The sequence below is a fragment of the Bufo gargarizans genome, chromosome 3 (genome assembly GCF_014858855.1).
Source record: "Bufo gargarizans isolate SCDJY-AF-19 chromosome 3, ASM1485885v1, whole genome shotgun sequence".
Lineage (NCBI taxonomy): Eukaryota > Metazoa > Chordata > Amphibia > Anura > Bufonidae > Bufo > Bufo gargarizans.
In genome coordinates this window covers 289,906,460-289,932,427 of record NC_058082.1, presented here as the reverse complement: position 1 = coordinate 289,932,427, position 25,968 = coordinate 289,906,460, and the positions used below count along the sequence as shown (strand labels likewise).

At 43.4% G+C, this 25,968-nt stretch overlaps 1 protein-coding gene across 1 annotated transcript in view; it reads left to right on the top strand.

The window, feature by feature from the left end:
- MED13 (mediator complex subunit 13) overlaps window positions 1–23,707 on the top strand; it is an 87,360-nt gene extending 63,653 nt beyond the window's left edge. Inside the window, exons 17-30 of the mRNA XM_044286286.1 lie at window positions 8,860–9,027; window positions 9,169–9,392; window positions 10,101–10,290; window positions 11,559–11,982; window positions 12,125–12,344; window positions 12,918–13,109; window positions 13,887–14,110; window positions 14,216–14,358; window positions 14,942–15,100; window positions 16,499–16,675; window positions 17,056–17,201; window positions 18,221–18,394; window positions 19,428–19,528; window positions 21,948–23,707. Coding sequence (XP_044142221.1) covers window positions 8,860–9,027; window positions 9,169–9,392; window positions 10,101–10,290; window positions 11,559–11,982; window positions 12,125–12,344; window positions 12,918–13,109; window positions 13,887–14,110; window positions 14,216–14,358; window positions 14,942–15,100; window positions 16,499–16,675; window positions 17,056–17,201; window positions 18,221–18,394; window positions 19,428–19,528; window positions 21,948–22,080 — 2,675 coding nt within the window. The 3' untranslated portion in view covers window positions 22,081–23,707. The remainder of the gene's footprint in view (window positions 1–8,859; window positions 9,028–9,168; window positions 9,393–10,100; window positions 10,291–11,558; window positions 11,983–12,124; window positions 12,345–12,917; window positions 13,110–13,886; window positions 14,111–14,215; window positions 14,359–14,941; window positions 15,101–16,498; window positions 16,676–17,055; window positions 17,202–18,220; window positions 18,395–19,427; window positions 19,529–21,947) is intronic.
- Window positions 23,708–25,968: the final 2,261 nt, after the last annotated feature.

The window sequence follows — 25,968 nt, the reverse complement described above, 5'->3', positions numbered from 1 at the left end:
CACAGGTAAGGCAGCCGTCCCCGTGTTTAGCATACTGAGTCACCTACGCGGTGTCTCTGATACGTACGCCTTCTCCTTAACAGGGGGATGCCTGCACCACTGCCATAGGCTGTCCCTGACAAGCCTTCCTGGTTCCCCTATACCAGGGGCTATCCTCTACATATTTGAGAGTGTTTCCACAGGGTCCCCATCCTGGTGGTGGTGTTCGCCACTCTACCTCATTACAGGGGGTTCCTGTTCTGGGCAAGCGGTTAGCTCGGCTATCGCCTCCTGTAGGTTGGGGAGTTAAGAGCAATTGTACAGCTGCCTTGCCCCTTTTCATAGGTAGTGTACCTACACCTACTCCAGATGCTGAAGCCATTACTCCTGGCTGGCTCTGGGGTGTTCCATACAGCACTATTTCTCCCTTCCGGGCGAGATGTACAGGCCGCTTCGATTGCCGTTGCAATTGCACCTGTCTGTTCCCAGCCACTTTGCTCCCGTCATAGGTAGAGTATCTACGCCATCTCCTGATGCTGTAGCCAATTCCCCTGGCTGGCGCTATGGTGTTCCGTGCGGCACTATTTCTCCCTTTCTGGCGAGATTTACAGGCCGCCTTTAATTGCCGTTGAAATTGCACCTGTCTATTCCCAGCCATTTTGCTCCCTTCATAGGTAGAGTACCTACGCCATCTCCGGTGCTGTGGTCGATACCCCTGGCGGGCTCTATTGTCTTCCAGGCGGCAACATTTCTCCCTACGGGCGAGATATAGAGGCCACTTTCTATTGCCATAGAGTTGCCCCTGTCCGGTTCAGTTACACCTGTCTGTTCCCTGCCACCTTGATCCCTTAACAGGTAGAGTACCTGCACCATCTCCGGATGTGGTAGCCGTTCCTCCTGTCCGGCTTTATGGTGTACCATGTGGCATTTTCTCTCCCTTACAGGACGAGATTTTGAGGCCTCCTCCAGTTGCCGTGGCCATTGCACCTACCTCATCATAGTGTGCACCAAACAGCCATCTTACTTCCTTCATAGGTAGAGTTCCTGAACCGTCTTTGATGCTGCAGCCGTTACACCTGTCTGGCTTCTATGGTGTACTATGCGGCCCTGTTTCTGTTGCCATTGCACCTACCTGATTGTAGTGTGCACCTGTCTTGTTCTTTGTGGTACCGTGCGGCCCTATGGGTTCCATTGTTAACGCAGTTGCTGTTGCACCTCTCTGGGTCTGGGGTGCACCATGCGGCCACATTGCTTCGATCTTAAATGAAGTTCCTCTTCACAGCCATATTTCTACTTTACAGGTTGTGTACCTGTACCCTTCGAATGCTGTCGCATCCCCAGATGCTGTGGCTATGTTTCCACTCTCCTTGGTCGGCAACATGCAGCCACTTTACCTTTATTTTAGGCGTGTGTTTGTAGTACCCCAAGTGCTGGGCCCTGTGGTGCGATCTGTGGCCCAGACAGTTTCTTTCTTACTAGGTGTTTTCTGCCCACGGGTTCTAATCTGTGCTGCAGATGTTGGTTCCATCCGTTTGGTTCTTCCGTACGTCTGCCACTCCGTTACTGTCGTCCTCATTGGTCTCCTTGTGCCGCTCAAGGCACTGTCAGCACCAGGTCACCCTTGTTCAGCATGTGCATGGTTACCATATCTGGCAGGGGTGGGTCAGCCCATCCCCCACCTTATCGGTCTAGTGCTGCTTCTGGTAGCTCCAGTATATGACTGATCTGTCTGGTCCGGCGGGTGGTCCTCATTCAACCTCCTACTCCATGGCCAGGTGGTTGTTGGCCTTTGTGCTAGAGTTGCTCTTGCTTTCTCTTTAAGGTCCTACGGTATGCTGTGCTCCGCGTTACCCCATGTTATAGGGGAGTACTCACATTGTTTCCTATTGCTGAGCGGGCCATTCCTGGTGTAGTACAAGGATCTCCACTGGATCTTCTACCTTGTTTGGACATGTAGCTGGTGAGCATCGGCCGCGGCAGTGGTTTTCGGTCATCGCTGGATGTCCGCCTCACGGTATCCTTCTGGGTCCACGGCTTTTATCATTGCTGGACGTCCTCCCTGACGGGTCAAGGACAGGACCTCTGAGCGCCACACACACCTGTCTGAATTTTCAGCTGATTGCTCTGGTATCGGACAGGGCCCCGTAGTTCCTTCTGGGTCCAGGTGTTTTCGGTATTCCCTTGTATTTTCTGCTTAGTTGTGCTACATGGCGAAGGGGCAGTCCTCTTGGACCTTGCTGTCGTCTGCACCTGTCTGGTACTTTCTCCCCCCTGGAAGTTTTCTGTATGCCGGTCGCAGCTGGTTTCTACATTTCTATGTAGGCTACCCCGGTTTTTTCATGGCGACTTCTGCATTCCTTATGCATATCGATGTCTGTCGTTTTGTGGTACCTCCGAGCTGCTGTACTTGCCCTCTCTGGGACAATGTTTACGGTTTGCTGGTCAATGTTTTTGGTGCGGCTAGTTGTCCATGGCCAATGTCCCTTCCCCTATGGCGGTTTCTTTTCGCCTTTCCTGGATATGCTGGCTTGCGTTGTCTTCCGGTGGTTCAGCTCCTGGTTCCTTGTGACCCCATCTGGGTACTCCTTTCTGGAGTCCCTGTCCCTGTTCATTTGAGGTCCTCTTGGGATTTGTCTTTTTTTTTTTTTTCCATCCTCCCACGTAAAGTACCTGGTATTGAGTGGTTTGGTGCTACGGTTTGCAATTCCACCGTATGGTCTCCTTCGGGAGGGACCTCCTCCTGTTGTAGACCCCTTCCTCCTTAGGCTGTTTGGAGTGCTCTTCTTCTACTCCCATGTCTGTCAGTCCAGTGTGTTCCTGCCAAGGTTGCCTGGGCCTGTCTCTGGTTCCTTTTTTCCATGATACTTCACATGCCCAGAGTTTCCTCTGGTCTTGCGCTTTACAGTGCTATCTTGTTTTCGGAGGCTTGTGCCTCGTTTCCTGTTTTTGGGGACGCAGGAGCGATCGTTCTTTGTTCCTGGCTTTTACCTACAACCCCCTCCTTCTCCAAGGGTTGGCAGTTTCCTCTAGCAGCCTTGGGTTTTCGCCTTTACATGGGGCGCTTGGCTTCTTCACCTGGCCTTGCGGTGAGGGGAGTCCCTCTCCCTTCACATGTGAGCCTTGCTATGGCTTCCCTCACTCGTTTGGTTTCCAGTGCTTCCCTGTTTCTTTTCTCCCCTGGCCTTTCAGGGGATGGCCACAGGTTTATGGGTCTGAGACAATGTAGGGCGTTGGGTCGATCCAACACGCAGTGCTGTCCTAATTTTTTTCTCCAGCCCTTGGCTGCGCTTGGTGTTCCCTTTTGCCACCTTCTTGCATTTGGGATTTTCTTCCAGACATTTGTCCTGGGGTGCTGGCAGTCTTCCCTGCTTCTTCTGAGGTTTCTTCCTTGTTATGAGACCTCTTGCCCATTCCGTGTTTTTTCCTGTTGGGTCACATGGTCACATTCTCCTGCACCTGTATGCCCAGCCGGTGGCACGTCTCTTCTTTTCCCACCCTCAGGGACTGCTTTGGGACGTCCCATGGTGCTGTGTCCCCCAATGCCATGCACGAGAAAGTTGGATTTTTTGTACTCACCGTAAAATCCTTTTCTCGTAGTAGGCATTGGGGGACACAGATCCCACCCTATGTTTTTACTTCCGCTTCTCCGGGCTGGTCTCTTGATCTTTCCCGGTACGGGAGTTGTTGGTTCCTTGCTTTTCTTCTCTCTCCTACTGCTTTTGGTACAAACTGAATAGCCTCGTGCCTGTGGAGAGGGTATAGCCCACCTGGGAGGAGCCAACACTTTTTGTGTCTAGTGCCTCCTAGTGGTAGTTGGACATATACCCATGGTGCTGTGTCCCCCAATGCCTACTACGAGAAAAGGATTTTACGGTGAGTACAAAAAATCCAACTTTTCATAACTCGGACAACCCCTTTAACCACCTCCGGACCGCCTAACGCACATGTGCGTTCCGGAGGTGGCAGGCTGGCGCACAGTCACGCATATATGCGTCATCTCGCGAGACGCGAGATTTCCTGTGAACGCGCGCACACAGGCACGGAAGGTAAGCGAGTGGATCTCCAGCATGCCAGCGGCGATCGTTCGCTGGCAGGCTGGAGATCCGAATTTTTTAACCCCTAACAGGTATATTAGACGCTGTTTTCATAACAGCGTCTAATATACCTCCTACCTGGTCCTCTGGTGGTCCCTTTTGTTAGGATCGACCACCAGAGGTAGGTCAGTACAGTCGCACCAAACACCACACTACACTACACTACACCCCCCCCGTCACTTATTAACCCCTTATAAACCCCTGATCACCCATGATCACCCCATATAAACTCCCTGATCACCCCCCTGTCATTGATCACCGCCCTGTCATTGATCACCCCCCTGTCAGGCTCCGTTCAGACGTCCGTATGATTTTTACGGATCCACGGATACATGGATCGGATCCGCAAAAAGCATACGGACGTCTGAATGGAGCCTTACAGGGGGGTGATCAATGACAGGCGGGTGATCACCCATATACACTCCCTGATCACCCCCTGTCATTGATCACTCCCCTGTAAGGCTCCATTCAGACGTCCGCATGATTTTTACGGATCCATGGATACATGGATCGGATCCGCAAAACACATGCGGACGTCTGAATGGAGCCTTACAGGGGGTGATCAATGACAGGCGGGTGATCACCCATATACACTCCCTGATCACCCCCCTGTCATTGATAACCCCCCTGTAAGGCTCCATTCAGACGTCCGCATGCGTTTTGTGGATCCGATCCATGTATCCATGGATCCGTAAAAAATCATGCGGATGTCTGAATGGAGCCTTACAGGGGGGGTGATCAGTGACAGGGGGGTGATCACCCTGATTACCCCCTGTCATTGATAACCCCCCTGTAAGGCTCCATTCAGACGTCCGCATGTGTTTTGTGGATCCGATCCATGGATCCGTAAAAAATCATGCGGATGTTTGAATGGAGCCTTACAGGGGGGGTGATCAGGGAGTCTATATGGGTGATCACCCCCCTGTCATTGATCACCCCCCCCCCCCCCCCCCCCCCCTGGTAAGGCTCCATTCAGACATTTTTTTTGGCACAAGTTAGCGGAAGTTTTTTGTTTGTTTTTGTTTTTTCTTACTAAGTCTCATATTCCACTAACTTGTGTCAAAAAATAAAATCTCACATGGACGCACCATACCCCTCACGGAATCCAAATGCGTAAACATTTTTAGACATTTATATTCCAGACTTCTTCTCATGCTTTAGGGCCCCTAAAAAGCCAGGGCAGTATAAATACCCCACATGTGACCCCATTTCGGAAAGAAGACACCCCAAGGTATTCCGTGAGGGGCATATTGAGTCCATGAAAGATTGAAATTTTTGTCCTAGGTTAGCGGAAAGTGAGACTTTGAGAAAAAAACAAAAAAAAAAATCAATATCCGCTAACTTATGCAAAAAAAAAAATTCTAGGAACTCGCCATGCCGCTCATTGAATACCTTGGGGTGTCTTCTTTCCAAAGTGGGGTCACATGTGGGGTATTTATACTGCCCTGGCTTTTTAGGGGCCCGAAAGTGTGAGAAGAAGTCTGGGATCCAAATGTCTAAAAATGCCCTCCTAAAAGGAATTTGGGCCCCTTTGCGCATCTAGGCTGCAAAAAAGTGTCACACATGTGGTATCGCCGTACTCAGGAGAAGTTGGGGAATGTGTTTTGGGGTGTCATTTTAGGCTCCTTTCACACTAGCGTTCGCTGGTCCGCTCGTGAGCTCCGTTTGAAGGAGCTCACGAGCGGACCCGAACGCAGCCGTCCAGCCCTGATGCAGTCTGAATGGAGCGGATCCGCTCAGACTGCATCAGTCTGGCGGCGTTCAGCCTCCGCTCGCCTCCGCACGGACAGGCGGACAGCTGAACGCTGCTTGCAGCGTTCGGGTGTCCGCCTGGCCGTGCGGAGGCGTGCGGATCCGTCCAGACTTACAATGTAAGTCAATGGGGACGGATCCGTTTGAAGATGCCACAATATGGCTCAATCTTCAGGCGGATCCGTCCCCCATTGACTTTACATTGAAAGTCTGGACGGATCCGTCCGAGGCTATTTTCACACTTAGCTTTTTTTTTGCTAATATAATGCAGACGGATCCGTTCTGAACGGAGCCTCCGTCTGCATTATTACGATCGGATCCGTTCAGAACGGATCCGATCGAACGCTAGTGTGAAAGTAGCCTTACATATACCCATGCTGGGTGAGAAAAATATCTTGGTCAAATGCCAACTTTGTATAAAAAAATGGGAAAAGTTGTCTTTTGCCAAGATATTTCTCTCACCCAGCATGGGTATATGTAAAATGACACCCCAAAACACATTGCCCAACTTCTCCTGAGTACGGCGATACCAGATGTGTGACACTTTTTTGCAGCCAAGGTGGGCAAAGGGGCACATATTCCAAAGTGCACCTTTCGGATTTCGCAGGCCATTTTTTACACATTTTGATTGCAAGGTACTTCTTACACATTTGGGCCCCTAAATTGCCAGGGCAGTATAACTACCCCACAAGTGACCCCATTTTGGAAAGAAGACACCCCAAGGTATTCCGTGAGGGGCACGGCGAGTTCCTAGAATTTTCTATTTTTTGTCACAAGTTAGCGGAAAATGATGATTTTTCATTTTTTTTCTTTTTTCCTTACAAAGTCTCATATTCCACTAACTTGCGACAAAAAATAAAAAATTCTAAAAACTTGCCATGCCCCTCACGGAATACCTTGGGGTGTCTTCTTTCCAAAATGGGGTCACTTGTGGCGTAGTTATACTGCCCTGGCAATTTAGGGGCCCAAATGTGTGAGAAGTACCTTGCAATCAAAATGTGTAAAAAATGGCCTGCAAAATCTGAAAGGTGCACTTTGGAATATGTGCCCCTTTGCCCACCTTGGCAGCAAAAAATTGTGACACATCTGGTATCGCCGTACTCAGGAGAAGTTGGGGAATGTGTTTTGGGGTGTCATTTTACATATACCCATGCTGGGTGAGAGAAATATCTTGGCAAAAGACAACTTTTCCCATTTTTTTTTTATACAAAGTTGGCATTTGACCAAGATATTTTTCTCACCCAGCATGGGTATATGTAAAATGACACCCCAAAACACATTCCCCAACTTCTCCTGAGTACGGCGATACCAGATGTGTGACACTTTTTTGCTGCCAAGGTGGGCAAAGGGGCACATATTCCAAAGTGCACCTTTTGGATTTCACCGGTCATTTTTTACACATTTTGATTGCAAGGTACTTCTTACACATTTGGGCCCCTAAATTGCCAGGGCAGTATAACTACCCCACAAGTGACCCCATTTTGGAAAGAAGACACCCCAAGGTATTCCGTGAGGGGCATGGCAAGTTTTTAGAATTTTTTATTTTTTGTCGCAAGTTAGTGGAATATGAGACTTTGTAAGAAAAAATAAAAAAAATAAAATCATCATTTTCCGCTAACTTGTGACAAAAAATAAAAAGTTCTATGAACTCACTATGCCCATCAGCGAATACCTTAGGGTGTCTACTTTCCGAAATGGGGTCATTTGTGGGGGTTTTCTACTGTCTGGGCATTGTAGAACCTCAGGAAACATGACAGGTGCTCAGAAAGTCAGAGCTGTTTCAAAAAGCGGAAATTCACATTTTTGTACCATAGTTTGTAAATGCTATAACTTTTACCCAAACCATTTTTTTTTTTGCCCAAACATTTTTTTTTATCAAAGACATGTAGAACAATAAATTTGGCGAAAAATGTATATATGGATGTCGTTTTTTTTTTTTGCTAAATTTTACAGCTGAAAGTGAAAAATGTCATTTTTTTGCAAAAAAATCGTTACATTTTGATTAATAACAAAAAAAGTAAAAATGTCAGCAGCAATAAAATACCACCAAATGAAAGCTCTATTAGTGAGAAGAAAAGGAGGTAAAATTCATTTGGGTGGTAAGTTGCATGACCGAGCAATAAACGGTGAAAGGAGTGTAGTGCCGAAGTGTAAAAAGTGCTCTGGTCATGAAGGGGGTTTCACCTAGCGGGGCTGAAGTGGTTAACATTACAAAGTAAATTTTACTTTAAAATCCTGCAGCATTTAAGAGCGAACTTGCTTTAAAAAGAAGTCTTCACTGGGTGTCCTGCTTCTCCTCAGTCTACCAAAGCACAGCATTTCACCGTAAAACATAATTCTTTTAACGTGGAAGCCTGTCGGTGGTTGGGGCAGCATGAATCTACTGACGCTAAATGGGTGTGTCATTAGAATGTTAAATGTCATATTTTTTTTTTTTTAATTGTTACTTTTTTAATCCATGTCTCTATCTAAAAAATTTATATAATCCTGCAATTTTTACACGGACCACTAGGATTAATAGGTCATGATTTCCTGTTCTGTGCAGGTATCTTTTTTTTATTTTTAGTAGTCCTTATCACCAGGTAGAATTACATTGACAAGTAATACCCCTATATAGATAACGAAGGATCCACCATTCACGACAGGTGATATCACAGCTTTCACAGGTCACAGAACATGCCTAGAAAACTCTACCATAAGTCAATAGGGTCATCTCATGCCCATTGTGTTTAAGGCCCATTTGGCTGCTGTCAAAGAATCGGGCAGTCTTTACATATTTAATGCCTAGTGGCCAGTGCGAAAACTACATCGAAAAATAAGTAAAAATCAAAACTCTTTTTAATAATTTTTTTTAATGAACTTTATTTAAACAATAGATCAATCAGTGTTGCTCATTTCTCGGGGCTCTGGATAGCTCCGGTGTTGCTCATTTCTCGGGGCTCTGGATAGCTCCTGTGTTGCTCATTTCTCGGGGCTCTGGATAGCTCCGGTGTTGCTCATTTGCAGAGATGTTCTGTTTTTGTTTTTTTTGCAGCAGTGGACTCAAGCAAGCAATGTTCCCAGGACATCCTTCGGATGCTTCTTTCTTTGCAACCTGTTTTGCAAGATGCCGTTCAAAAGAAGCGAACTGTACGATCGTGGGGTGTGCAGGGGCCCCTGACCTGGCAGCAGTTTCACAAAATGGCTGGCCGTGGCTCGTATGGTAAGTAAAGTGCGGGACATTGTACTTTAGCCTGGGACTACAAACAGTCCATAAAATACATTGTGTAGTTCAGTCTGTGTAAGCCCTCCTTGTACCACTTTTTATACCAGCTTTGATGGCATTTTGTTTTGTGCCTTTTAGGAACAGATGAATCCCCAGAACCACTGCCAATCCCCACGTTTCTGGTTGGATATGATTATGACTTTTTGGTGCTGTCTCCCTTTGCTTTGCCTTACTGGGAAAGGCTGATGCTAGAACCTTATGGGTCTCAGCGAGACATTGCATATGTTGTGGTTTGCCCAGAAAATGAGGCTCTTCTAAATGGAGCGAAGAGTTTCTTTCGGGATCTCACTGCAATGTATGAGGTAAGCGTTTCGTTACAGTTAATTGAGCACTTGATTTGAGTTTTCCAAGACCCTCAGAGTTGACCTGATTTTAAATAGTTCCCCTGTGTTCTGTGGAGATCTGGAACCCCTTTAGGTAGTAGATAATCAGGTGCAGCTTCTGTGTGAACAAAACGCACTAAGGCCTCTTGCACACGACCCGTTGTTTTAGTCCGCGTCCGAGCCGCAGTTTTTGTGGCTTGGATGCGGACCCATTGACTTCAATGGGGCCGCAAAAGATGCGGACAGCACTCCGTGTGCTGTCCGCATCCATTGCTCCGTTTTGTGGTCCGCAAAAAAATATATAACTTGTCCGTTTTGCGGACAAGAATAGGCAGTTATATCAATGGCTATCCGTGTAGTTCTGCATATTGCGGAGCGCACATGGACGCCATCCGTGTTTTGCGGACCGCAAAACACACAACGGTCGTGTGCATGAGGCATAAGTCATACAGGCATGAATTATACAAATTGTTGAAATAAAAGAGGATAAATCTTTCTCCTTCAGTTTGTATTTTGCACAATGTATGCATGTTTTTCCAATTTAACTGATTAAGAGATTCCCTTAAATGTCACCACCCCCCACTGCTTCTTTCTTTTGATAATTATGAGATAAATGTGAACTATTTTATTTTTGTATAATTTTGTCAGTGTGCAGGCTTATGGCTCATCATGTATTCTGTGTTTCAGTCTTGCAGACTTGGTCAGCATCGAGCAATTTCCAAACAGCTAACGGATGGCATCATGCGCGTTGGGTCCACTGCAGCAAAAAAGGTTTCTGAGAAGTCTGTTGCAGAGTGGTTTTCTCAGGCAGCTAGTGGCGGCAATGAAGCCTTTTCCAAATTGCGATTATATGCACAAGTGTGCAGATATGAGCTAGGTGAGTACTGTGCCCTCAAAATGCAAATGTATTTTAGTTGTAGTTTTGGCTATCCAATTTTTGTGGCTGATATGCATCTATAATAACCGCATGTAACAATACACTGACAATGTACCAAGTAGAAGCAGCCTTGGTGCAGAGGCCCCATAGCAGAACTCTAAATAAATTTTTATATATATATATATATATATATATATATATATATATATATATATATATATATATATATATATATATATATATATATATATATATATATATATATATATACATACATACACTGAACTTCAAGACACAAGTCTGCTCAACACTTTTATAATAATACATAGACATATACTTCAAATTCTGAGGGGAATCCAGTCCGAGCCCTAGTAGAAATAGTAATAAGGCAATGAGGGGCAGGGACTTAACCACCCTTCCGAATTTCAAGCATATGTCTATGGGGGGTTTAAAGTGTATGGGAAGCTACTGTGAGGTGAATAAGCTGTGAACAGGTCTTTGTGTGTGTATGTATGTATAATATATATTCATACACACACCAGCACAGCCACTAACTCCCTGCTACACCTACATAACACACATATAGCTTTAACCAGCCGTCAGCACCCTAGTGTGACCTCCTCCCCCTCTGGAGCTCAGCACGTGAGCGATTAGATAACGGTCATATAGAGTGTGCAGTCTGCTGCTTGTATTGCTGTGGGATGTGGGAATCCCAACAGCTCATGAAAGTTTACACTACCTTGCAGGCCAGGGCTCTCCAGGTCAGAGGTCAGTAAGTTAGAGCCGTGAAGTGCTGCTAACCCTGCCGGGCCCTCTCTCTCACACATAGTGCTCTGCTGCTGTAGTGATACTAGGCAAGGGAAACGGCAGAGGGCAGTACAGGAAAGGATTTCGTGGGTGACGTACTGCGATTGGAAAGGGGGCGGGGACAATCAGCCTGCTCGGGCTCCTCACACTCCCGGGCCCCATAGCAACCACGTGGTCTGCCGCTATGGGCGGTACGCTAGTGCCTTGGTGACTATGGAAATCACATATGTCAGTGAAATAAGACATCTGTGAATTTCATGACCATTTACTGAGCAGTTTACCTGGCAATAACAAAGCTTTCAATAAATTGTGACTATGATTACTTATAATCGCCTCTAGTGAGAATCTGAATAGCTGTTTTCTAAGAGCTATAAAAGCATTAATATGATGTTTGAAGTGATTAGAAAAATATACATTTTGGAAATGTCTTAGTCATTTCTAATACAGATTTCTTATTACAGGGCCATATCTTGCTTCCCAACCACTGGATAGTTCTTTACTCTGTCAGCCGAACCTTGCACCTCCTGTTAGTCAGGCTGCTTCCACTCAGCCTCTCTCTACAAGCAACGCTGGAAACCCCAGCACTCCTTCATCCATAACTCCAGCTCCACCAACGAACCCATCTACAACTCCAAGCAGCTCTCTGCCCTCTACAACCGCACCAGGCCTTTCTGCTTCTGCAAATGGGACAAGCTCCTTACAAGGAAACAAAACTACCAGCTTTCCTCCCTATGGGAGCATGAACAACTCTAGTAGTGCTGTCCCGACACAAGCCACGTCTGTCCAGAACAATCAGCCAGGGCAGCAGCAGAACCTGCAGCAAGGCACTGCAATGTCAAGTGAGCAGCAGGCGGCAGCTGCAGCAGCCTCTGAGGTTACTGAAAGGTGAGAGACTCGTGTTTCCACATTATCATGTGGTACTAACCTTAACAGTCTCCTTTAAAATATGTAACATTTTCAGCTGTATTTTAATATATTTAAATAATATAAAACCAATGATCCTCTTGTACTATCTCTTCTTATTTAGTACCATGGATCGAGATAAGGTTGGAGTTCCAACTGATGGGGATTCTCACGCTATCACTTACCCACCAGCTATTGTGGTTTATATCGTCGACCCATTTACTTACGAAAATAAAGATGAAGGCTCAAATTCCTCTAGTGTGTGGTCCTTGGGGCTTCTCCGCTGTTTCTTGGAAATGTTGCATGTTCTTCCACCACACATCAGAAATACAGTTTCTGTACAGGTATTTTTGTATGTTTTCATGTACTCCTACTTCCTGACTTAAATGCATGGTCGTTTCCTGTAACTGTATACATTTGTAGGTACTGAGCTCACCCTAGTGGTGGTTGCAGGCAGCCAGTTTTATAATATAGTATCTGGATGGAAGTTGGAGACATAGAGCTGTAGAGAGAGATTTATCAATCTATTTATGCCTGTTTTCTGGTGTAAATGTGTTGTAAAATCTGGTGTTAAGGGAACACAATATTAAAAAAGCACCTCTTCCAACATATAAATTAGGAATGTGGGTGAAGGTGAGACTTATTATTAAAACAAAATAGTGAATTCATCACTATTCTCAATGGGGCTGATGCTAAGTTTTGTTGTTGGGGCCTTAGCATATTTGTATATGCCTCTGTCCATGTACAAGGGGCACACACCAGCTACCATAGTTGTGGTCCTAGTACAGCTCCCTGACTGGGACTGACGGAAACCTAAAATCTCAAAATCTGAATACAGTGATTCCAAGTTCTTATTGTACGTTACAGTATTAAAGTAGCCCATCAGAGAGGGGCTTAACATTCATTCTCTCTTCTAGATTGTTCCATGCCAGTACCTTCTTCAACCGGTGAGACATGAGGATCGGCAGATTTACACTCAGCATCTGAAATCCCTGGCTTTCTCCGTGTTTACCCAGTGCAGAAGACCGCTTCCATGCACCACAAATGTGAAAACTTTAACTGGATTTGGGCCTGGCTTAGCCATTGAAAATGCTTTGAAAAGTCCAGAAGTAAGTAACATCAATTATTCACAATGGGAGAAACGTTGTTTCTGACTCTTTGACCACAGTAAACCGGTGTGCAGAGGGACAGTTGCATATCGCCAAAATATCCTCGATAAACAATGATAGCCCTTCCCCACGGCAGTAGATTTGTTCTGGCCAGCTTATGGGCAGCATGAATTCGCAACAGGATCCATCATTAGAGTTGTGCTTTTGTTTGAAATGCGGTAGTGTTTCATATGGAACTTGGTTTAAAAATGAGCTGAGAATGGGGAGACAAGTCATCTTTGACATTTTGCATATTTACACCACTCTCTTCACTATTGAAAAGTGGGTGGGAATGTGGGCATGCCTAGTCTCGTCAAGCTGATGGAAGCAAGATTTATCAACTGAAACTATTTTTTTTTTTTTTATAAAGTCACACTTTCACTAGACTCCCTTCCACTAAAGTGTGGTATGTGTATCAAATGTCGCATGATGTGTGAAATTTGGCAATTTTTGCACAAATGATGACAACACAGACACCAGCAACACATATTTAAAAAATTCCTCTGATAAATCAGGTCCGAAAACGTAGCTGACTGTAATGATGGAGCCTGTTAGGATTGTACACCTCCCAAACCAGTCTCCTGACAGCTTCGTATTAAGAATAGATGCAGTGAATGGTGAACCGTCATTTTAAATGAAGCCGCCTTATATATTGCAATCTCTATTATTATTATTATTATTATTATTATTATTATTATTATTATTATTATTATTATTATTTACGTCTTTGTTTTGTAGAGGCCAGAATGTGTTAAACTATACACACCACCGTTTGTGCTGGCTCCGGTCAAAGACAAGCAGACAGAGCTTGGTGAAACCTTTGGAGAAGCTGGTCAAAAGTACAATGTTCTCTTCCTTGGTTACTGCTTATCTCATGATCAAAAGTGGCTCCTAGCTTCTTGCACAGATCTCTATGGAGAGCTCTTGGAAACCTGCATCATTAATATAGATGTGCCAAACAGGTAAGGGAAATCGCATGTAAAGAGCTGTGGACGTTTTTACTTTCCCTTCTACAGTCTTTTTTTTTTTATTGTCCAGCTGAGAATGTGAATCGCTTATCATTTCAGAGCTCGGCGGAAAAAAGGCTCTGCTCGCCGCAGTGGTCTTCAGAAGCTATGGGAATGGTGCCAAGGACTTGTGCAGATGAGTTCTTTACCATGGAGAGTTGTAATTGGCCGTCTAGGAAGGATAGGGCATGGAGAGTTGAAAGGTACGTTCAATTTTTTTTAAATGACTTTTAATTCAATTTTTTTTAACCTGCGTAGGCTAAATATCCCAAACCATGCAGTTATAACGATTGCAGCAATACCAGTTATTTGTATTATTTTTTTTTTTATTTTGTAATAAATATTTTTTGGGAGGCAATTTTTTTTTTTATTTTTTTTTTAAAGAAAAATACTTTTTCAAATTTTTTCTGTTTTGCCTGATATCTGTTAGTTTCACTCTGACTGGTAGAGCCCAATAGGCTTCAGTAGATGGCAGACCTGGAAACCATTGTTAGGCCATGGCTATGAACAGTTCCTTGGAGTGCTGTGATCGCATCATGGGATTGAGCTGAGGGCCTGATAGTAAACTTTTAACTGCTTAGATGCTGTAATTGCTATTGACCGTGGCATCTAGTCGGTTAAACTGTATACCGGCTGGATCAGATTTATCCGCAAGATCATTGAGAGATATCAATCATAGAGCTTAAGTTACTCTTGGTCATGACACAAGGGGTGTTAAGGGGTTAAACATAAAAAAAAAAAAATTCTGTATGTGCAGTGTTATTAGATTATTTTTGTTTTTTACAGATTGGAGTAGTTTGTTGAGTCGGCGCAATTTGCAGTCACTGAGCAAGAGATTGAAGGATACATGTCGAATGTGTGGCATATCAGCAGCGGATTCTCCCAGCATACTTAGTGCTTGTTTGGTAGCTATGGAGCCACAGGGTTCATTTGTGATAATGCCAGGTATGTAAAAAAAAAAAAAAAAAAAATTGTATACATTTTATGTAGTTTTACTCATGTTTGATAAAATCAGTTGATGTGTGCTTTGGCAACCAAGAGATTCCTGGCTCAGCCTCCATTCCTGTATTCAGTGATGTAGGTCGATGCTCAGCCATGGCAGAATCTTAAGACGGTGAATCCAAAGCCAAAACTGGATTACAGGACTTATAATGTGAAGTTAACGGGTCCTCATACAACCCACACAAAATGCGGATCGGATGTGGAAAAAAATATATATGTTTTCGTGCATGAGCCCTTACTCTGGTGCACCTATAGACAGTCTAGTTGGCTTTCAGACCACAAATTCGTTGGCCTATTTTAGAATTATGCATTCAATTTTGAGCATTTTTTTGTGCACATTGTTATGCCTTATGCCATGCCCCTAAGAATTCTGGCACACTTAAAAGGGAATGTATCATCAGGAAATGACTTATTCTTTAGATAAAGTTTTTATGTTAAACATGTTTTTGAAGACTTTTTGATGGTTAATGTTTTAATTTTCCATGTCAGTATCTATATTTTAAGAAAAACATAAAATCCTGCAGTTTTCACACTGGCCACCAAGGTGCCACTTCCTGCTCTGTACAGATCACTTTACTGCAGTTATCTGCTTATCACAGGCAGGATTACAATGACAGATAAAATATTTATACATGCATACATTCCAGGAAAGGAATTAAAATAAGGGTTTCAGGCTTCTAGAGTATACTGATACATGTTTAGTGTGCAACCTTTTTATTGCCTTCTCTATAAAAGCACACTATTCTTTCCTTCTTTATTGGGTTGTATTTGTAATGTATAATTTCCTGTTAAAAAAAAAAAAAGTTAAATATTTTTTTGCAACAATAGAAATATACTGCAGCTTATTGTAGATGGCAAACTAATAAATCAGGATAAAATAAGCTTTACTAAGTGGTGGCTACAGGTAGATAAATTTTCTCTGTGCTGCTCCATTTCAGGTCCCTGGCTCTCCTCAGTGGTCTTCCTGTCTGTCGTGTTAACTTCTGGACAGACCAGGGTATGTGCACTACTGCTGCCAATGACTGGCTTCAGCAGTGATGTGTTGCCAAGTAGCATTTCCCTGCTGGGTCATGTGCCACTTAGGGACATGCTGGATGCACATGACCCTGTGTGTCCAGATGTTTATAGGACGAGGATCGGAACACTGCTGAAGGCAGACAGGGGAGGTGGGGAACAGATGAGTGATTTCATCCCCCTCCCTGCAAAATGCTGCCGGCCATAGCTGGACAACCTTTTTAAGCCAGAACACTGGTGTGAACAGAGCCTAATGCTGTCAGACAACCTGTGTCTGCAAATCACATTTCTTTTGTACATAGTATAATTGGCTTTTTGTAATTGCAGATTCTGTGTCAACCGGTTCAGTGTTTGGACGTAGCACTACATTAACCATGCAAACTTCACAACTAAACACGCCGCAAGATACATCCTGCACTCACATTCTGGTTTTCCCTACATCCGCATTTGTGCAAGTGGCATCTGTGAATAACACCAATGAAAACATTTTCAGTACAAACAATGGTAAGGGGTTTTGGTTTTCTCTGCCACCTGGTAATGTACTGTACAAGCCTAGACACCAGACAAATACACTTGGCTGTATATAGATTATTCAGTGTTTGAGAGGATGCAGATTTCTTTGTTGTACCTGAATCAGTTGATTTGGGGTGGGGGTGGGGGGTGCACGGTATCTCTATCTCTTCGCATTCCAGGAAGTCAAGGTTTTATAATGAACGCTCTTCATGTTGCTAGTTCACCCCTTTATCAACATCTCTCAGATGTCTATACTTTCAAATGTACCTGAAGCCTGTTGATTTTCACGGCTACATTAAAATAACGGTGATACTTACAGTGGCCAAGAATAATTTGGCTTATTTTTCTTTCTCTCTCCTCCTCTATGATAGATGGATCAGATGGCATGATTTTTGATGTGCTTGATACACCGGAAGACTTGGATCCAGATCTTATAAATATTTTTCCTGCATCACCCAGTGGATCTCCAGGCCATTCACCCGGCTCTCATTACCCCCATGGAGGTGATGTTGGCAAGGTAAATAATCATTTATACTGTTTTAATGCAGAGTTTAATTTTGTGTTCTTTAGTATTAAAGTAACCAGTATTAATGTTGCCTAATGCAGCAATGCACCTCAAAGTGCTCTACAGCTTCAGGTTTCAAATGCCGTGCTTTTCCAGCGTGCAGATTATGGATCCCATATACATTCTGTGGATCTGTACTCTGCAGAGCTGATGAAAGCAGAAGGTGCAGAGCGCTCAGACAAGCACTGCTGCCTGATTGTGGTTTCACCAAAGGTAGTTTGTTTATCAACATCATGATAATGCTCTCAGGGCAACAATTCTTATCAAAAACCATAAAAACTGATTCATATCTGGCTACTGAAGCTCCTGTCAATGGGCTTAAGGTAAAGATGAAGGTGGTTACATATTTTAGTGTAGTATTACCATGCTCCTCTGATCCTTGCAGTTTCTCTCATATTATGTCCATGTCATGATTGGTAAGCAAATTTCAATCGGTGTCATACATACATAGGTTCAGGATAAAGTACTGTTTGGTAATTTCATGGTCCTCTTTTATCTCGGGCCTAAAGGGCTTTTCCGAGACTTGACTACTGATGACCTATCCTCTGTATCTGATTGGTGGGGGTCCGACACCCTGAGTAGGGCCGTGGCTGCCTTACAGCTTTCCCTAAACGATGTGATGTCACATTCATTTGTCACATGGCCTAGGCACAGCTCAGTCCCATTAAAGTGAATGTGGCTGTGCTCCATTACAAGCACAGACTCTATCAAACAGACTACACTCTGCTTGGCGAGCAGAGAGAAGACCGCAGCTCTACTAGTGTCTTCTCAAACAGCTGATCGGTGGGGGTCCCAGCTGTTGGATCCCCACCGATCGGATACTGATGACCTATCCAGAGGATAAGGAAATCAGTTGTAAAGTCTTGGAAAACCCTTTCAATGTATAACCTGTATTTATATTTTTGGTAGGAATATTTATTTTAACCATTAAAATGTTTGTTTTTCTTTAACCCTTTTTTCCCCTCCTCCAGGGTCAAGGAACTGATCGACTACTATCTACAGAATCTCATGATGAAGTGCCGAACATCTTACAACAACCCTTGGCACTGGGTTACTTTGTTTCAACTGCCAAAGCTGGTCCATTACCTGACTGGTTTTGGTCAGGATGTCCTCAAGCACAAAATCAGTGCCCACTGTTTCTTAAGGTAAATGACTGTAGAGTAAGACATCTTGCATCTGTGCATACAATACTGCCTAAACCTGACCTTGAGCTGTACAGTTAGAAAATGTTCTAACCAGGGGCTGAACCTTCAAAAGCCATGTCTCCCATAACACACCCATCAGCTAATAAAGTAATCACCGGCTGCTTTCATGAAACTGTGTCATTGATTTTCTGCTGTTGTACAGGCTTGTGGGGCGCACACAGTGTTAAAAATTTAAGATTTAAAGAAAGAGGGGGGAAAAAAAAAAGTTGTGTGAAAGAGGCCATAGCTGGTTGAAGGGTTTTCAAAGTCAAATTTTTAATAGCGCAGCTGCAGGAATTTTGTTAAAATAACAAAAAAAAACTTCAGCTTACCTTCCCAGCCCCCTCTGATCCAATGTTGCCGCTCTGTCCTCCTCCTGGGCAGCTGCAATGGTGTATTATTTTTGTTGCTGCATTGAATCACTGGCTTCATCAGTGTAGGTCACAAGACAACTGATGCCAGCGTATGCGGGACGTCACTGGTAGGCAAAACAAGGAGGGGGGGGGGGGGGGCAGCTTATTAAAGCTTTTATGCCACTGTTTTGGCCTTAGCGGGAGGGGCAGGTCTGTATTTACTATAACTTGCCCCAGAAACTGATGTAAGTTATAGCTTGACTTTCTGGCACATCTTATTCCAGTACACAGGGGGATCAAGACTGGCATATGGGAACACCAGTCTTGATAAATAATCTCCCAATGCATCACTGTACCCGACAGTTGAATACTGATGCCCTGTCCTGACGCTGTCATTGTTAATTACTGAAGACCCCTTTAACATAATCATGTATCCTCTCCTAGTTTTGGCTCATAAAACTTTATAAAGCCAAAGAGCTCTGCTGGTCCCAGAAAATGTATTCAATATATAGAGCAAAAAGTCTATGTAATAAACTGCTTCAGCAAAACACAAGCTCCTGCGTGGAAAGAGTTAGTGTTGTGTTTTACTGTGTCCTCCTAATATCTACAGAAATTGTGATCATTTTCCATTTGTGTTTTAGGCCTCTCTGCACCTTCACGTGCCTTCAGTGCAATCAGATGAGTTGCTACACAGCAAACACTCGCACCCACTGGATTCCAATCAGACTTCAGATGTCCTCAGGTATGGAGCTGGATCTGTGCATTGGTGCACCCTGCTTTCACCTTTTATTACTTATGTCTATAGTAATATCTACTGCTTACACTCCTGTTGTGGCTTCCGTTTATACTGGGATACCACCAGTGCCCCACACACTTTTAATAGGTTCCATTAGGTGTCATGTTTTATGTCATTTTGACGGGAAGAATAGTGTTCTATGCAGCACTGTTCTTTCTGTCATATCTGCTGAGGCTGAAAATGGTGGATCTGAATCGAGCCTCTGATGGCTCAATGGCATTGTGGGTAGAGTCTAATGAAGTATCAGTCAGTATCTGGAGTGTCCACCATTTGCCTCACGCAGTGCAACACATCTCCGTCTCAGAGTTGATCAGGTTGTTGATTGTGGCCCGTGGAATGTTGGTCCACTCCTCTTCAACAGCTGTGCGAAGTTGCAGAATATTGTCAGGAACTGTCGTGTACGCCGATCCAGAGCTTCCCAAACATGCTCAATGGGTGACATGTCCGGTGAGTATGCTGGCCATGCAAGAACTGGGATGTTTTCAGCTTCCAGGAATTGTGTACAGATCCTTGCAATATGGGGCCGTGCATTATCATGCTGCAACATGAGGTGATGGTCGTGGATGAATGGCACAACAATGGGCCTCAGGATCTCGTCACGGTATCTCTGTGCATTCAAAATGCCGACAATAAAATGCACCTGTGTTCGTTGTCCATAACATATGCCTGCCCATACCATAACCCCACCGCGGGCAACTAGATCCACAATGTTTACGTCAGCAAACCGCTCACCCACACAATGCCACAAACTGTCTGCCATCTGACCTGAACAGTGAAAACCGGCACTCATCCGTGAACAGAACGCCTCTCCAACGTGCCAGACGCCATTGAATGTGAGCATTTGCCCGCTCAAGTCGGTTATGATGATGAACTGCAGTCAGGTCCAGACCCCGTTAAGGATGACGAGCTGCAGATAAGCATCCCTGAGACGGTTTCTGACAGTTTGTGCAGAAATTCTTTGGATATGCAAACCAATTGTTGCTACAGCTTTCCGGGTGTCTGGTCTCAGACTATCATGGAGGTGAACATGCTGGATGTGGAGGTCCTGGGCCTGGTGTGGTTACACACATGCTCTGCGGTTGTGAGGCCAGATGTAATGCCAAATTCTCTTAAACTCCTTTGGAGATGGCTTATGGTAGAGAAATTAACGTTCATTGCACAGGCAACAGCTCTGGTAGACATTCCTGCAGTCAACATGCCAATTGCACGCTCCCTCAAACATTGCAACATCTGTGGCATTGTGCTGTGTGATCAAACTGCACATTTCAGAGTAGGCTTTTATTGTGGGCAGTCTAAAGGCACACCTGTGCAATATTCATGCTGTCTAATCGGCACCTTGATATGCCACACCTGTGAGGTGGGATGGATTATCTCGGCAAAGGAGAAGTGCTCACCAACACAGATTTAGATAGATTTGTGAACAATATTTGAGAGTAATGGTGTATATATATATATATATATATATATATATATATATATATATATATATATATATATATATATATATATTTTCCTAAACATTAGTAGGAACAGTCTATATTAAATGGCACTGACTGGTGGCTATGGCTGGTGGCAAAGTCTGTTGGCTGTGGCTGGGACTGCTGGCACTGTGACTGGTGGCGCTGATGTAGAGAGCACACCATAACCTGCAAACGGCATGTGTGTAATGCTCCCTGCCTGTGATGACGTCCCTCACTTGCTATTGTGTGGCCATTTCCTGACTTTGGTGGGCAGGGTTAGGGCGAAAAAGGAGCGAGGTGGATGCAGCCGCTGCGGGGACTAAAGTGCTCCCTGTGCTGACGGACACCCGGGGTCCAGAATCTGAGGTCCCCACTCATATGAACTCCAGGATGCAATGCTTTAGCAGGTACGGGGCCACTCTCTGCCCGTTGCGCAGGTGTGTAAGGGTGTCCGGTGAAGGATATGCTGTGGCAGACGGCTGTTGCAGGGCCCAGATCCCGAGGTGTGAGTCGGCTGCAGAGGGGGAGGAGGAGGCACGGCGGAGCTGGGCACAGCAGCGGGCCGGCGAGCAGGTGTGGGCGGTGCATGCGGAGCGCCATGGGTTGATTGGCCGCCGCGCATGCGCTCTTTACTAATCGGCACGGGCGCACACAGAGATTTTATTCTAGAGGATAATATTACATTTTATTTTGTTTGGTGTATGTGCCAGCAAAGCTCCCGGTTAAAACTTATGCCAAAAAGGTATCCTTTTGGCATATGCCAGACCAGTATGTTTCCATGCCTTTTTTTATTTTTTATTCTTTATATCATTGTATTGTATTGTATTGAAAATCCAGCTATAATTAGGCGTGCAAATAGTTTCACATTTAATTCACACAACTTTGATGTGTTTTTTTTCCCCTAGGTTTGTTTTGGAACAGTACAATGCCCTCTCCTGGCTAACCTGTGATCCTGCAACTCAAGACAGGCGTTCATGTCTGCCGGTTCATTTTGTGGTGCTGAACCAGTTGTATAACTTTATCATGAATTTGCTGTGATATTTATCAGGAACGCTGCAAGGAACAAGAAGATTTTAATTGCATTTGCAGGATTTGGAAATAGTTTTTCATTTTGTGAAGCCAGTTGTTGGCAACCTTTCCACCAGTCTGCATTTCCAACCTTGCTGTGTTTTACTAGAATGGACACTTTGGATTTTTGCTTTCAAGCCAGTTCTGTTTTAGAAGTCAGTCTCATTGAACACTGCTCATCATCTCCAGTCTCAGTATTTGCTCGAAGATCTTCTCCACACGCTGGCATCAAGGGATTGGAGAAAGCTCGGGGATGCCCTAGTCTAAAAATGAGGCGTTTCAGCTATGAGTTTCTAAACATCGTAAAGATGTTGTGTGGATTCTAAAACCTAATATCAATATACAGAAAATGCCTGCATCTCTTATTTATTGTAAGTTTTTAAATGTGTAAATTGTCTTATATTTCTTAACCTCTTTTATAAAGAAAACAACTTTTTTCCTAGAAGGTTTATACCGCCTTCTTGCTTTAAAGCAATTGGTTTGAACTCTATGTACTCGTCTTAATTAAAAGTTGCAGTAGGTTGCTTTTAGAGTATTATTTTTTGTAAGTGGGTGGGAGGCATTAAAATTTGTATTGTTTGATGTACAGTTGAAGGGTAGGGGGGGTAAAAGGGTAATGTCCATACCATTGTGTGTGGGGGATTTACAGCTAAGCTGTAGCAACAGAGTACATGTACAGAAATTATCTACACTGTGTTTATGAATTAGTAAAAAAAAAGGTACCGGGTCTTAATTATTATTATTATTTTGTTTTTTTTATAATTGCACCGAAGCAATCCTAATGGCAATATATCATTTACTATTGTAGGTGGATTAACAAGTGCTCAGTTTATTTTTTTTTATTTTTACTGCTTTTGTTAGATTTGTTGCTACAAAGAGCATTACTTTATATTTATAAGAGCTTCTTTATCCCCCTCCCCCAAATTATAGAGTTTTTCTTTCCTTTTCCCCCCCCATTTGTGATGGCTGGTTAACACTGAATGCAATTGGGTAAAATTGATGACCGTGTCATTAAACCTGTTAAACCTAGCAGTCATTATGGGGTTCTACATGTGGTGTTATGGTGCAGTGTATATAGACTCACACTGGTTGGTTGATAAGATTTCTAATTTTCTTTTCTCAGATCTTGATCATTTGAAATGTGTATTATTGAAAACTTCTATTCACACAGTACCTGGAAAGAATTGAATTGTATTCAGAGAAACCTCACTTTTTTAAGTTTGTAAATACAGAGTATTTACCGTTAAAGCTCATATAGTTACATGGAGGAATCCAGTATGCATTTTGCGTATGTGTGTGTATATATATACATAGATATATATATATAAATATAAATAAATATTTAAGAAGAGATGAATTTTGTTTAACACTTGGTGACAAAAGCTTTCAGACATTCTTTCAAAACCGTGCAATCAAAAAGTATTTTACTTCAGAAATCTCTATATTTTTATTTTGTTGGTTTCCTAAAGGTAATTTGAATGCCTCAGGAAATAAGTTGGCATTTCTCTTACTTGGTTAAGATTTCTGTGGGATAAAGATGTTTTCTGATGTGTTGGAAATTTTCAATCTGTAATTAAATCAGTCATATTTTTATTCATTTTGTATGTTATGTTTGCTGTTATTTACCGTCTTCCTTGCAATGAACCAGACAACATGAGTAATGAGGGGGACATATGTGTAGTTTATAGTAAAATTCCAGTAATCTGGCATCATCGTTGCACATCTTCCCGAAGGATCTCTACCCGGTATAAGTTATTGTGGCTTCTGTTTCATGACGGACCCCAATAACTTATAAGGCGACTTTGATGGGAATAATAGCGCCGCATGCAGCGCTATTTCTCCTATCAAAGCTAAATAATCTGTGACAATGGCTCCGAACAAAGACTCAGAGGAATATGTACACAGAGCCTAATGGATTCTTTATTGAGGGTGGAAAGTGTGCTTAAAAATTATTTTTCTCCATGTGGGACCCATTTTATTGTGCTGCCCTGTGTTTGGCACAGTTAGGGGGGCAGTCCATGTATGTTACTGTAAGTAGACTTTAGACTGGAAACATCCTTTATGGAAAGTATGACCTTGTCAGAATTTTAAAACAATTTCTACAGGAGATAACAAAATGAGCTGTAATCTGCAGAAATTATTCATATCTGGTACTGCATAACTTTAGGGGTAATGAAAATAAGAGCATCTTAGAGGTCATGTAATGAATTGGGTCCTCCAGAGCAAGAGACACCATTTGTAGCCAGTCTCCTTGCCAGCAGGTGTCCTGAATAAGATATAATAAGGTATATGTAATGAGTTTTCTAAACCAGACAACTGCTGCAAATTCACCTGGAGCATTGAGATCCGACCACTCCACCCATCAGCCTTGTCCGATTGTCCATCAAAAGGTGTGTTTTATGCCTAGAAGAGGTTCAGATGAAAGCTCCGATAACTCATCTATGTCATTGGGAGACAAAGGCCACTAGGAGACGGACACGGAGTAAAACATGTAATTCCTCACACCACCTATACCATTTCTACAGGGAGTAAGCTAAAAGAAATTTAGCTTAGTGCCTGAATTATAGGAATACAGGCGGCAATAACTTCCTGTCACAGCTATGACAAGAAGGGAGACCAGCCGGCCAAAAAAAAAATCAGCTTGTTCCCTACCTCCTAGAAGGCAAGGAAGGACAGCAGATCAAAAAGTCTTTTGTTACCTGGCAGCATTCATTTTACATTACTTGCATGTCCCCTGTTCCAACATAGCTTCCCTTCCCAAGAGGGTCAGCACATTGATGAAGGTGACCTGGCTGTATCTGGGTCCCAAGACTTTGGAGGAGGAAGAAGTATATTAGTCCACCCTTTTGTCCCAGGTCTTTTCACTGTACAATCGCTGCACTGACCAGAGGTTGCTAGGGTCCTAAAAGATCTGGGTCACAAGCCAAAAATATGTTTCCCACTGACTCCCCTTCTCCTCCCCTAGTATTATATCTCTAAGACAACTTTTATAACATGGAAGGCTTTAAAGGAAATGTCAGTCAGGTTTTTTTTTCCCTCATTCATTTGGTGGTATTTCATTGCTGCTGACATTTTTTACTTTTTTTGTTATTAATCGAAATGTAACGATTTTTTTGCAAAAAAAATGACATTTTTCACTTTCAGCTGTAAAATTTTGCAAAAAAAAACGACATCATATATAAATTTTTCGCTAAATTTATTGTTCTACAGGTCTTTGATAAAAAAAAAAGTTTGGGCAAAAAAAAAAATGGTTTGGGTAAAAGTTATAGTGTTTACAAACTATGGTACAAAAATGTGAATTTCCGCTTTTTGAAGCAGCTCTGATTTTCTGAGCACCTGTCATGTTTCCTGAGGTTCTACAATGCCCAGACAGTAGAAAACCCTCACAAATGACCCCATTTCGGAAAGTAGACACCCTAAGGTATTCGCTGATGGGCATAATGAGTTCATAGAACTTTTTATTTTTTGTCACAAGTTAGCGGAAAATGATGATATTTTTTTTTATTAATTTTTTTCTTACAAAGTCTCATATTCCACTAACTTGCGACAAAAAATTAAAAATTCTAGGAACTCGCCATGCCCCTCACGGAATACCTTGGGGTGTCTTCTTTCCAAAATAGGGTCGCTTGTGGTGTAGTTATACTACCCTGGCAATTTAGGGGCCCATATGTGTGAGAAGTACTTTGCAATCGAAATCTGTAAAAAAATGACTGGTGAAATCCAAAAGGTGCACTTTGGAATGTGGGTCCCTTTGCCCACCTAGGCTGCAAAAAAGTGTCACACATCTGGTATCGCCGTACTCATGGGGAAGTTGGGGAATGTGTTTTGGGGTGTCATTTTACATATACCCATGCTGGG